Raw genomic sequence first — 13,892 nt, forward strand, 5'->3', positions numbered from 1 at the left:
AGACATAAAACAAACATACACACATCTATGCAACACGCAACACACACACAAAACACACCACACACGTACACAACACATAACACACAGACATATACACAACACATACACTATACACACATACACACCACACACGCCCCCCACACACACACATACACCACAGACATATACCATACATACACTACACATACACACACTTCACACACATATACACAACACACACCACACACACGCCCCCCAGACAAACCACACAGACATATACTACATACACTCACATGCACACACCACACACACATCACACACGCCACACACATATACACAACATACACCACACACACGCCCCACACACAGATACACCATAAAGACATATACCACATACACTCACACACACACCACACAATCACACGTCATGCACACACCACACACACATATACAACACACACCATACATACTGCACAGACATATACACACCACACACACTACACAGACACACCGACATATATGCCACATACACCCCACACACCCACACACACACACCAGACACACCTCACACACCCTACACATACCACACACACACACAAAACACAAACACATATACACACACACCACACACCCCACATACATATACACAACTCATACACAAAACACACACACCACACGCACATATACACAATACACACGCACACCACAGACACGTACACACCACACCCCCCTTATAACCCACGCTTGCTGACTGTCTGCCCTGTGCACACTGATTAGTGGAGCAGTTAATCTGCTCTGAGCAGCCAAGGACAGGGGGCCATGTCAGCCTGGCCCGTGAGTTGTTAATGCCCGGAGAGATTTAGTCCCCACAGCGCCCCAGGCTCCTGGGGCTTTCAAGACATCTATGGCCCTCGCATCCTGAGTGATGGGCGCTAAGACACAAAGAGAGTGGCAGGAAGAGAATCTTCCTCAAGGCCCTAGCACAGCTAGGACCGGGGCCTCCTCTGGTAGGGACAGAGAGCATGCTCCTGAAAAGCGAAAAGATATTTCTCGTTAGGGGCAGAGGTACCCCCTCTGCCCCTAACGAGGCCTCTGGATAAGCCAAACACAAGGAGCCATTTTCTGAGTCCCCCTGGCCTCCCATGTGGAAACCCCTCAATACCTCGGGTCCCCTGATGAGGCACTGCCCGAGGCTGCTGGCGTGGGTGCTCCTGACAACCCACGGAGGCCGACAGTCTCACGCCACTGTCACAGATGAAACTGTGGCTCTGAGAGGCTGAGCAGCCAGCCCCAGACTACACGGCCTGAAAGAGGCCAGCAGGGTGGAGCCCAGGTCAGCTCGGTGGGCCACTGGAGTGTGGTGTTTGCCGTTTGTGGAGCTGTATTATTCTGCATTTGGTGTGCACTGGGCGCTGTAGTCACGTATGCTCCAACCCCCTTCAGGCACTCTCTCTTCCATTTTAACTCCTTGGATCCTCTCCCAAGGAAGAGGGAGGATGCCTCTCCCAACCTAGATCCTTAAAGCCCATCTCCGGGCAGCTTTGGCTCCACGCTTATTAGCTGTGTGACCTGGGGTGAGTCACTTAGCCTCTCTGAGCCCTCAGCCTTCCCATCTTTAATATGGAGATCACCTTCTCTTCCCTACCTACCACACAGCAGATCATGTGTGTGCTCTGGGGAATTTAAGGCACCGGTAGGGGAACTATCCACTCTCAGTTGTCTCCCCCAGAACCGAAGCATGGCCTAGAGAAGCAAGACTCTGTTCTGCCTCCTCCAGACCCAGGCCATTGCTCCAAGGAGTCCTGGGGAGGCCCTGATCTATGGCAGAGAAAACCTCCAGCAGGCTAAGCCTGCACCCAGACCCCACCCTGTTCCACTGCTGCCGCCTGGCTGGGTGACTTCCCTGTGGGCACCTCAGGACTAAAGAGCCCAGTCCTCAGCCCACCCTTCAAAAGAAGAGCAAAATAGGAGAGCTACAAGCATGAATTTCCTGCAGGGAGTTTGCCCAGGTGCTCAAGAGTCATGAGCTTAAACACCTTTCTTGGGGCAGCCCTAAAGGGGATGGATTTGACACCCTACCTGCGTGCGCTTTCTTGGGGAGGTATGTGAATCATACTCCTCCAGGTAAATCCTGGCCTGCGGCTATAATCAACCAATCAGCCACCCAACACTCACTGAACCCCCAGAGTGTGTCCAGCATTGTGCTGGGTGCTGTGGGAGGGTGAGATCCCTGTCTCTGGAACTTCAACAACGTGACTTGGGGAAATGGTGAAATCAACATGGAACAACACAGTGCCTCAGACACTGCATGCGGCTGAGCTGCCGCACACATCAGGGATTTAGGAATTAAAAGAGAGGCCAAGATGGGATGTCGCCTTCTGAAAAGGCTTCATTGTGCTCAGCAAGGCTGTCCAGGAAGCCAAGATAGGATGTCCCCAGAGGGGTAGGGAGGTGATATCTCCTTTTGAATGAAAGAGACCTCATGCAGAAAAGCTTGAGATAGCTCATAATTGCCCGGCATTTCCCAAAAGCTTTTCTTTTTCAATCAATTTTAGCGCTGGATCTGCTTGAAGAAAATTAGTTTTAAGAAATATTTTAAGACATTTAAATCGAGGATTTTTAAAACTCCCCTATTCTCCCCGTGGTTTCCTCACAAACTTGTTTATAAATTGGGGGTATTCAAATGCTTATGAAGATTGGGGTGAGAGAATGTGCACAATAAATTAAAAGGGAAAGAACACCTGCTCCAACCTAGCTTCCCGGAGTCTGGGTGTTCCGAGACTTCGCTGCACGCTGGCATCATATTACCTGGGAAGACTTCAAATGTACAAATGCTATGCCCACTCAGAGAGGTCTGGGTTGGGGCCCAGGCATCCAAATTCTTTCAAATGCCGCCAGGTGATTTCTAATGTGCAGCCAGGGCCGAGGCCCCTGGTGTAGCTGCATGTTCATGGTCTGCCTCCTTGTGAGCACTGGAAGCCAGCATTTCAGATTTCCCTCCTCTCACTGACAAGCTCCTCGTCAGTGGCCTGCTTCTGTCTCCCCACAGAGCCAGCCCTCCTCCCTGGCCATGCTGGACCTTCTGCACGTGGCTCGGGACATTGCCTGTGGCTGTCAGTATTTGGAGGAAAACCACTTCATCCACCGGTGAGTCAAAGTGACTGTGCTCTTCCTGCCATCCTGTCGCTGTCTGTGTGCTTCCCTGCAGATCTCAAGGGCTCACATCTCTCGCTTCAGAGCAGAATACTAGGTCTCCCTCCAGAGCTGTTTGGATGTAGGATGATTCAGCTTTGTTTTGTTGTTTTTTGTGAGAGACAGGGTCTCACTTTGTTGCCCAGGCTGGTCTCGAATTTCTGGGCTCAAGTAATCCTCCCACCTCGGCCTCCTGAAGTGCTAGGATTTCAGGCATGAGCGATGGCTCCTGGCCCCTTCAGCTTTGTCTTTGAGATGGTAACTTATTCTATCAGGGTTTCACTTGCCCGTTACATAAAACAAGTGTCATAAAATATCCTCGCCAGGGCTGGAGACCTATAAGTTATTCTTAACCTCCTGTGAGGACCCCTGCCTGTATCTTGAATGTTCAAGTCCTATATCACTTTAAGGCTTCTCCCCCATAGAAAACTGGGCTCCTTATGGGGAAGTTAAGGAATTGCATTTTTGACAATGGGTGGCTTATAGGCAAGGATGCTGTTTTATTCATCTTTGTGTACCTGGCATGGACACAATGTTTGTTGGATACATTAATTTTTTCTAAAATACTCTCTGAAATGAAGCATAATGATGATTTTCATTATTTCTATACTTCATTTCTTCTATTATAATCATTCTTGTGTTTAAAAGCTGTATGGACTGGGACATCATGCTATGAACATCATATATCATGTATGTCTTTCCTTGTGAAAGCTGATGACTTTCTCAGCTGACAGCTTGAAATCAGAAAAGTAAAACAGATCATCAGGCTCTTTGCAAAGCTCTTCCTTAATGATTTGCCTCTAATGTAGTAAATAATAACCTGGTGAACTCACAATAATTTATTAACACATGTCTTCAAAGAGTTTAAGGCATGTTCATAATAATTAAAATATGTAAGTACAAAATAGGAAATGAGAGATGTTGTAAGAGCTTAGAAATAGAAAATTATCATGCCTGTAAATCCCAGCACTTTGGGAGGCCCACATGAGGTTGGGAGTTCGAGACCAGCCTAACCAACATGAAGACACCCCATCTCTACTAAAAATACAAAATTAGCTGGGCGTGGTGGGGGGCGCCTGTAATCCCAGCTACTCAGGAGGCTGATGCAGGAGAATTGCTTGAACCCAGGAGGCGGAGGTTGCGGTAAGCCAAGATCACGCCATTGCACTCCAGCCTGGGCAACAAGAGCGAAACAGCATCTCAATAAATAAATAAATAAATAAATAAATAAATAAATAAATAAATAAATAAGAAAAAAGAAAAGAAAGAAAGAAATAGAAAATCATGCAAATATATAACAAGTTATGCTTTCTCCCTAATAAAAATGGGGAAATGAGAGGTCAGGAAGTACACTTGCCTAAGTTCCAAAGTCACTCCTAATATGAGGCAATCAACTCTCAGAAGAGCTTATCCTCTTACTGTCACTTCATCCTTTTGGCCTTCAGTTCTCCCTCTAGCTTCTACCCCTTTCCAACTTGCAGGTCATGCTGCTTCATACAAATAATGGAAGCAAAAAAGGAGCCGGGCCCAGCTCTGTCATCTGCTCCTTCTAAGAGTCTATCAGTTCGTTCTTTTTTTAAGGTAGTTTTTCAGCCCTTTCCCCCGCTCCCCAGTCCTGTTCTTGTCCTTTGCGTTGTACCCAGAACTTTCCATAAATCTCAGCTCTGGGCTTTGCCATTCCATTGCTCAGTCGAGACAAAGCTGTGCTCTTTTGGAAGTCATCCTTGGTTAGAGTCATCTTTCCATCTTTGTCCATGTGCTTTAAGTCTGGACTCCTCCGAGAGCAACCTGTGTTACCTTGGTGGCCAGATGTCTTCCTTCACTTAGCATTGGGATCTTTTCTACTTTTTTTTTGTTTTTTTGTTTTTGTTTTTGTTTTTATCTCTGCCCACATTGGTCACCTTAGCATACAGATTCTCTGGCTGAGGGATCACTTCCATTTGTCCTCTGACCTTTTGACATCTCCTTCCCTACAGTCACAAGACATTTTGATGATACCCAATGCTCTGTTGTTATGACGTCAACAGGATTACATTCCCTCAAGACTCCTGTCACTTCCATATCTGGAAATAGTTACTGAAGGTTGGAATTAGATCCCAGAGTAATCGTTTATTGCTCTTTTCTCCTTTTTTAAGAAATTAAATTGTCAAACACCAAATCAAGAAGGTATCAGATGATCTGTTTTAAGCAAAAGAAAGCTTCTGGCAGAAATTGTCCATCTCAATCAAAGCTTTTCTTCTGGGGTAATTTGGTCATTTGTATGGAAAAAACATCTTTTACATGTTCTAACTAGCTAAGAGGTCTATGGTACATACCCACAACAGAGTTGCCTCGAATTCTCTCTCTCCCTCCACCCTTTATCTGCTCTTAAGATTCATGGACTTCCACACATGTATACTTTTACGCTTTTGGAATTCAGAGTGGAACTTCCTCACCAGATCCACATGCTTCCATTTTTTAAAAAAATTAGATCTTTTTCCTTTGGACATGGTTTATTGCCATTTCATGAATGATGTGTCATTCTCCCAACTCTTGGTGTGTTCTATATATTGCATTTACCTTCTTGCCATTAAATTCACGATCACTTTTTAAAACAACCATTCTGTACACATCAGTGTAAAGACTTTTCTGGAGCCATAAATATTGTTCCTGGTCTACTTTGCCATATTTCTCTTGAGAATTAATGGCTATACAGCCAACTATTTTTCTTCCTTTTTGATGTCATATGTGTTATGCTTTTATGGTTTTATGGGGGCATTTTATACACCACCTCAAAATTCAACTTAAACCTTCTGGATCAGGTCAGCAGCATTAACAACATGAATCTCCTATCTGAACCCATTATTCTTGTATCCTCAGCCATGATCCCCAATCATGATCCTATTTTTTAAATAGTATCCTAGTAGCCAGTTGGTTCTCTAAGTCCTTTCTCAACCTAGGATCAGAACGATCATGAAACCAGTTGAACATGAAAACAGCAGCTGTGCTCCCTAAGTACATCTTGTTTTTTTCTGCACAGGACCTTAATATTATTAGAGACCCATCCCAGACTTCTTCTGGCTATATCCTTCATTCCTACATGCATGACCAGAATGATAAGCAGAGAGTAGAAGCTGATGAGTCTTGGACAGCGGTTGACCATGCCTCAGAGGCAGGCTACAGGAAAGCAGGTCATCTATAGTCAACAGCAGAGATGACAACTTTATCACCTGAAAGAAGCAATTCTTCGGCCATGTAGCTTAGCAAGGGCTTTAGATAAAATCATGGACAAAAGAACCATAATGGCTTATTTTTAAAAATAATAATAATAACTTTGAGAGGCCGAGGCAGGTGGATCACCTGAGGTCAGGAGTTCAAGACCAACTTGGTGAAGCCCTGTCTCTACTAAAAATACAAAAAATTAGCCAGGTGTGGTGCTGCATGCCTGTAACCCCAGCTACTTGGGAGGCTGAAGTAGGAGAATTGCTTGAACCCGGGAGGCAGAGGTTGCAGTGAGCCAAGATCGCACCACTGCACTCCAGCCTGGGCGACAGAGCAAGACTCCATCTCAAAACAAAACAAAAAACTAGAAATATTTGTGAATATCTTAATCTACTTGAATTTGATTTCAGGGAAGTCATGCTGTTCTAAAACACTTTTTCAAACTACTGGCAGAAACCAATCCATGGTTTGTACCAAATCTGTCTAAGGCCAGATAGCATTCCTTATGGCCCTATGTTATCTACTTTTAGCTTACTTTTTAAAAAATAACATGAGGACAGTAATAGCATCTTGTGTCTTATAAGGTTGTTGTGAGAGTTAGATATGAAGCACTTACAACAACACTTAGCACATAGTAAAAGGCCAATAAATCCTAGTTCCTAATATGATGCATTTCATTATGATTGCCCCATTAAACATTTTTAATCATTTCCCCTAATCCTTTTCCATTTCTTTCTTAGTTGTGAGGCCTAGAATTGTTAAGGCTGTTTCTCTCACACTGAAGTATACTATACTAAAGGAAATATAGGGAAGGGAAGGAACTATTTAAACTTCAGCTTGAAGATAAAATCCTAGTGATGGCCGTCGTACACTCGTCTTCCTAGGGATAAAATTAGGAAATGCATTTTCTTTCTTACCAGAGACATTGCTGCCAGAAACTGCCTCTTGACCTGTCCAGGCCCTGGAAGAGTGGCCAAGATTGGAGACTTTGGGATGGCCCGAGACATCTACAGGTGAGTAAAGACTGCCTCACCCCTCGAGGCCTGTCTCTTCCACCTCAGCCCCTCAAGCGAATGGGGTGTGGCTGCTTGTCCCTTACATCATCTCCTGGTACCCTGTCAACTTTCCACCTAAAATTTCACTAAGTTCCTTTTCAGGATATGGGAAACCTTAATTAGTGACCATGCCCGAAGGCCTAAATCTAGGATCACACTTCCTGCAATAATTGACACCAAGTTCTTTTTTTTTTTTTTTTTTTTTTTGAGACGGAGTTTCGCTCTTGTTGCCTAGGCTGGAGTGCCATGGCACGATCTCGGCTCACCGCAACCTCTGCCTCCCCGGTTCAAGCAATTCTCCTGCCTCAGCCTTCCAAGTAGCTGGGATTACAGGCATGCGCCACCACACCCGGCTAATTTTTTTGTATTTTTAGTAGAGACGAGGTTTCTTCATGTTGGTCAGGCTGGTCTCAAACTCCCGACCTCAGGTGGTCTGCCCACCTTGGCTTCCCAAAGTGCTGGGATTACAGGCGTGAGCCACTGTGCCCAGCCAACACCAAGTTCTTAATTAGGTTGTCCATCGATTCCAACTCTAATCTGGCCATGCTCTGAGACATGGGATAACTTGGATACTTGATGTGGAAAGACCTTCAGAGTGAGCTTTATTGAACTTCCTCAACTCCTCTTCTCAGTACTCATGAATTCTAAGTGGCTATGGCTTCTATCACCGTAGACACCTGCATCCCAGATTGGGCAGAATGCAGGGCCTAGCTCATTGCTCAGCTTTAGCCAACCCAGGAGATGTGGAGTATAGTGCAGAACCCATCAGTACTTAGTGCAGCCTTATTTTTTTTCCCTGTCACATTTTCAAGGCTACATTTTAAAAATTATGTTTTTTTTTTCAGTTTTAAAAGCTAATACTACTTTAATTGTACTTGTTCTCACTCTTCTCTTCCCAGCCTCTAGTTCCTTTTTTTCCCTGATTATTTACAACACTGACTTGCTATGTGAGCTAAGCAAGTCCCTCCTTGCATGGGATGACCCCTTCCCTAACTCACAGGGGTAGAGAGAGGAGCAATCGTTATATGGAGCTTTAACTCTTTGGGGAGTAAGTGAAACTGATCCAGACACCACCCCTTAAGGCCTCCATCAAACATGGTAACAGTCCCCACAGGGGTGAGCATGCTGAGGCTATCACGTTACCACGGGGCAGCAGCACGTGGAAGATGTAGTAAAGACATCTCTTGAGCGTCTACCACTGCTATCCGTCGCACTCCTCTCCTCTGCTCCACTTCACCTTCTAACACTACCCACAAGCCCAGCGTTCCTTCCTCTCCTTCCTCAGACTACCCTGGGACTGCCTCTCATTTCAAATACAAATGCTGCAGCATGATTCCTCGAGCCCTCTGTTATCTGACTTTTCCTTCCCAGGCTCAGCTCTGACAGCTCCCAGCTCCAGGCTTCAACCACCCTGAGTTACCTACAGTCCTTCGTTCCCCACCTACTCTGCACTTTGTGCAATGGCACGGGTCAGGAATGGTCTTCTGGGAGAGCGTCTTTTCTACTCAGCTCCATCAGTGCCCTTCTGTGAAGCTTTCCCTGTCCCTGACCCCTGCCTCAAGTAGAATGAATCAATTCTTCATTTGTGTCACTCAGCCTTGCACATACCTGCATTACTGTATGTGTTTTCTATATTGCAATGCATATATATCCATTTCTTCCACTAAACAATATCCTTGGGAGAGAGAGACTGACCTACTTATGTCCTCAGCACATGGCAGAGTACCTGATACATACTAAATATTCAGTACATATTTATTGAGGTAATTAATTAATGTCAACAGCTGGCAGGAAGCTGCCTCCTGTAACACACTCACACAGGAGAACACCAGGCTAGACATGCAATTGGCCTAACAGGCAGATGAGTTAATTTATTGGTTTTTATCAGTGAGTTGCATTAATGACATTACTGGCGAAAACTAATAAATTAACTCATCTACCTTGTAAGCCAACTCCACGCCTAGCCCTGTGTTCTTTTGTCTGAGTGTGTCATGGGAGGCAGTGTCCACACAGCTGTCTAGATTACTGGTTGATTGCCTATACTGAACTAAATGCTGTGTGAGTGTCAGAGGATCCAAAATGATTAAGACACAAGCCCTGCTCTCAGTTCTCCCATTTTGGATCTTGCATTACTGCAGATCATCAGAAACACACTATACTTATAAGGTTGGAGTAATGTTATTCACTGTGAGCTATAATAAACAAAACCCAACAGAGAAAGCTAAACATCTGCTAGCACGTATCTTAGTCATTGCATAGATCATTCCTCTCATGCCTCTCGTGGGTTGTTTTGTCTTCTAGTAAATGACACCAAAGTTCTTAACTAAATGATCTGTGTGTCCCTGCTCTCCTCCTGAACCGCCAAGGACTCTTGGTTAATTTCAGACCTTTAATGGGTAGATTATATTGTTGCCACTTTCTCAACCTTCTCGGCAGGGCGGATGCTTAGTGCCATCTCCAGATCCTAGTTTGGTTTTCCTCTCCTTCCCCACAGGGCGAGCTACTATAGAAAGGGAGGCTGTGCCATGCTGCCAGTTAAGTGGATGCCCCCAGAGGCCTTCATGGAAGGAATATTCACTTCTAAAACAGACACATGGTAAGTCTGCTATCATCCTCCAGGTATCCCTGCAGCCAAATGATTCTATACTCTAAGCCGGAGCCCCTGTGTTAGTAGGGAGGGAAAAGAGAAGAATCAATATCCCCGACAACAGTGGTTCTCAAATGTGAGCATGTATCAGAATTCATAAAGACTTGTTAAAATTCAGATTATTGGACCCTGCCCTGGGAATTTGTGATTCAGAAGGTCTGGGATCTAGCTGAGAATTTGCATTTCTGACAAGTCCCGGAGTGATGCTGCCATTGCTGGCTGGAGGACCACACATTAACAGCCACATGTAATTTTAAATGGCAGATTGAACGCATGCCCCTCACAAAGTACACATACATACACACACACACACACAGACACACACACATACACACACCAATAAAGGGAATCTTTTAGTTGCATTAAACCCTGCAAGGACACAACAATGACAAAATTTTGGAAACTGAGAAGTCATGAACAAGTGGTACCTTACTGAGAAGACTAGAAAATGGATCTCTAAACCAACAGTCCAGATCCAGAAGCAGGGCTGGTTCCGTCTGCCTGAGAGCCCCAGAAAGGTCCAGAATTTGAAAGTAGGGGTGTAGGCCAGGCACAGTTGCTCACGCCTGTAATCCCAATACTTTGGGAGGCTGAAGCTGGAGGACTGCTCGAGCCCAGGAGTTCAAGACCAGCCTGGGTAGCATAGTAAGGCCCCATGTCTACCATAAATTTAAAAATTAGCCAGGTGTGGTGGTGCACGCATGTGGTCACAGCTACTCTGGAAGCTTGGATGGGAAGTTCACTTGAGCCCAGGAAGTTAAGGCTGCATTGAGCTATGATCATGCCACTGCACTCCAGCCTGGGCAAGCAAGAGAGGGAGAGAGAGGGAGGGAGGGAAAGAGAGAGAAAGAGAGAGACAGAGAGAGAAAGGGAGGGGGAGGGGAGAGGAGGTAGAAGCGGGGGAGAGAAGAAAGGAGAGAGAAGGGAGGGAGGGAGGAAAAAAAGAAGGGGAGGTATAGCAAACAGGAAAATTCATGAAAGGTCTGTGTAAGGAATAACTAAATCCTGTGGCTGAGCCCCTCACCCCTGAAGCTTGCTGGCTGTCCCTTATCTACCATCAGCACAAGACTGGGGCTCTCTCTCTGAAGAGACTGAACTGAAGTCTCCCTGTTCTGGCCCCTGCTGGCCCCTCAGCACCAAGAACACTGGCAACCGGGCAGGAGATCAGAAAATTTCTCTTTGGAGGACCAATGAAGAGAAAATTACAGATACAGTACTGCCAAGTGGGGCACAGGTGCAGTGGGCTGAGTAATGGCCACCCGAAGGCATCAGGTCCTAATCCCAGAGGCCCAGAATTGTTGCCTTATAAGAAAAATGGGTCTTTGCAGATGTGATGAAGTTGAGGATACTAGAGTGGGGCAGCTGTCCTGGATTATCTAGGTGGTCCCTAAATCCCATCGCAAGTATCCTTATGAGAGAGAAGGACCAGGAGATTTCACACACACAAAAGAAGAGGCAGTGTGAGCACGGAGGCTGAGACTGGAGATGCGGCCCCAAGTCAAGGAGGTCCTGCAGCCACCAGAAGCCAGGAGAAGGAGGGAACAGATTATCCCCTAGAGCCTCCAGAATGGACACAGCCCTGCTGACGCCTTGATTTCAGTCCTGTGATACCAGTTTCAGATGTCCGGCCTTCAGAACTGTCTGTTAGAGAATGAACTTATGTTGTTTTAAGCCACCAAGCATGTGGTTTTTTGTTTGTTTGGTTGGTTGGTTTTGTTTTTTACAGCAGTCACAGAAAATTACACCCAGTGAAACAAGCAACCAAGCTGCCCACCAGCCAATGTCTTACACAGAACTTTCTACTGGCTTCTTAATATCCGAGTCTTAAAATATGAACAGACAGCCAAGAATCAACAAACATTTGAGAAAATATTCTAATCTGAAGAAAACAAACATATAAAAAGGAACTTGAAAGAAGAAACATGTACAAAGTTTAGGAAAACTTTTTTTAAAACTATAATATCCTCCAAAAGATCAGAAAAACTATTGCAACCATAAATTGAGGACAAAAGGTTATTTTAAACAATACTTTTAGGAGGATAAGGAAATCCAAGTGTGATAAGAGGTGGCCTCAAGGAGATAGGCATGGCTACCCTGAAGCCTGTGTGGGCTGCGTGTTCTCACTTTCTTCCAAAGAGTACAGGGCTGGGTCAGAGGGGAAAAGAAACTTTGCAGTAGAGAGACCTGACAAATAACGACCTCAGCTAGGTGCTCAAGGTCAACCTCAACAGTGATAAGTCTAGGGGCCAAGCACGGTAGCTCATGCCTGTAATCCCAGCTGTTTGGGAGGCCAAGGTGGGCGGATCACCTGAGGTCAGGAGTTCGAGACCAGCCTTGTCAACATGGTGAAGCCCATCTCTACTAAAAACACAAAAATTAGCTGGGCATGGCGGTAGGCCCCTGTAAACCCAGCTACTGAGGAGGCTGAGGCAGAAGAAATGCTTGAACCCTGTAAACCCAGCTACTGAGGAGGCTGAGGCAGGAGAAATGCTTGAACCTGGGAGGTAGAGGTTATAGTGAGCTGAGATTGTGCAACTGCACTCCAGCCTGGGCGACAAGAGCAAAACTCCATCTCAAATAATAATAATAATAACAACAGGGCTGGGTCATGTTGCCAGTATGTACCCCTGATGTGATGAAAATGGTACTGTACCTCTATGGTCTTCTTCCTCCCCACATCCCACAACCGCAGTCTAATCATGAGAAAAACAGACAAATCCCAATTGAGGAATATTCTACAAAATCCCTGACCAGATCCTCAAACCTGTCAAGGTCATAAAAAACAAGGAAAGTCAGAGGTGTTGTCATAGTCAAGAGAAGCCCAGAGAAACAGGACAATTAAATGTAATGCGATATCCTAGTGGGATTCTGGAACAGAAAAACGAGATTTAGTGAAAAATAAGGAAATCTGAATGAAGTATGGGCTTTAGTCAGTAATGCCTTAATTGTGGTTCATTAATTGTAAAAAGTGTATCGCCCTAATGTGATGCTAAAAGTAGCAGGAATCAAGTGTGAGGTATAGGAGAACTCTCTGTATTCAGTTTCTTCCACGTTTGAACTGTTCTAAGAAAAAAATCTTATTGTTTAAAAATTTGATGACAGAAATGTAATGAAAAGGATGGACTGTGAAGCTAAATAAGCCTTCCAGAAAATAAACCTAAAAAGAGATGGGAAATATAGGAAAATATAATAATTTTTTATTTAAAAAATTAAGGGGTATAGACCAAAAGGTCCAATTAGCTGACAAAATGGGAGTCCCAGAGAGAAGGAACAGAGGAAATGGAGAGAATAAAGACAGCAGAGACATCATTCAAGATTTCCTAGCACAGGACATAAATTTCCAGAATGAAAGAATTCACCAAGTGCCAATCACCATGGATAAAAAGGGCACATCCTCAGCCGGGCACGGTGGCTCATGCCTGAAATCCCAGCACTTTGGGAGACCAAGGCAGGTGAATCATGAGGTCAGGAGTTCGAGACCAGCCTGGCCAAGATGGTGAAACCCGTCTCTACTAAAAATACAAAAATTAGCTGGGTGTGGTGGCAGGTGCCTGTAATCCCAGCTGCTTGGGAGGCTGAGGCAGGAGAATTGCTTGAACCTGGGAGGCGGAGGTTGCAGTGAGTCGAGATTACGCTAGCCTGGGCGACGAGCAAGACTCTGTCTCAAAAAAAAAAAAAAAAGGCACATCCTCAGGCCAATGGTGATAAAGATTCTGCAAACTTCCATGAAGACAAATTTAAAAATTAATAGTAAAAAATAATACAGATAAAAGATAAGGAATCAAAATGGCATGAAATCACTTAACAGCACCACAGGA

At 45.1% G+C, this 13,892-nt stretch overlaps 1 protein-coding gene across 1 annotated transcript in view; it reads left to right on the plus strand.

Moving 5' to 3' along the window:
- Positions 1-13,892, plus strand: part of ALK (ALK receptor tyrosine kinase) — a 725,336-nt gene that overhangs the window by 699,250 nt on the left and 12,194 nt on the right. The window contains exons 24-26 of the mRNA XM_024242328.2: positions 3,029-3,126; positions 7,293-7,385; positions 9,922-10,023. Coding sequence (XP_024098096.2) covers positions 3,029-3,126; positions 7,293-7,385; positions 9,922-10,023 — 293 coding nt within the window. The remainder of the gene's footprint in view (positions 1-3,028; positions 3,127-7,292; positions 7,386-9,921; positions 10,024-13,892) is intronic.

The sequence above is a fragment of the Pongo abelii genome, chromosome 12 (genome assembly GCF_028885655.2).
Source record: "Pongo abelii isolate AG06213 chromosome 12, NHGRI_mPonAbe1-v2.0_pri, whole genome shotgun sequence".
In the NCBI taxonomy this organism is placed as follows: Eukaryota; Metazoa; Chordata; class Mammalia; order Primates; family Hominidae; genus Pongo; species Pongo abelii.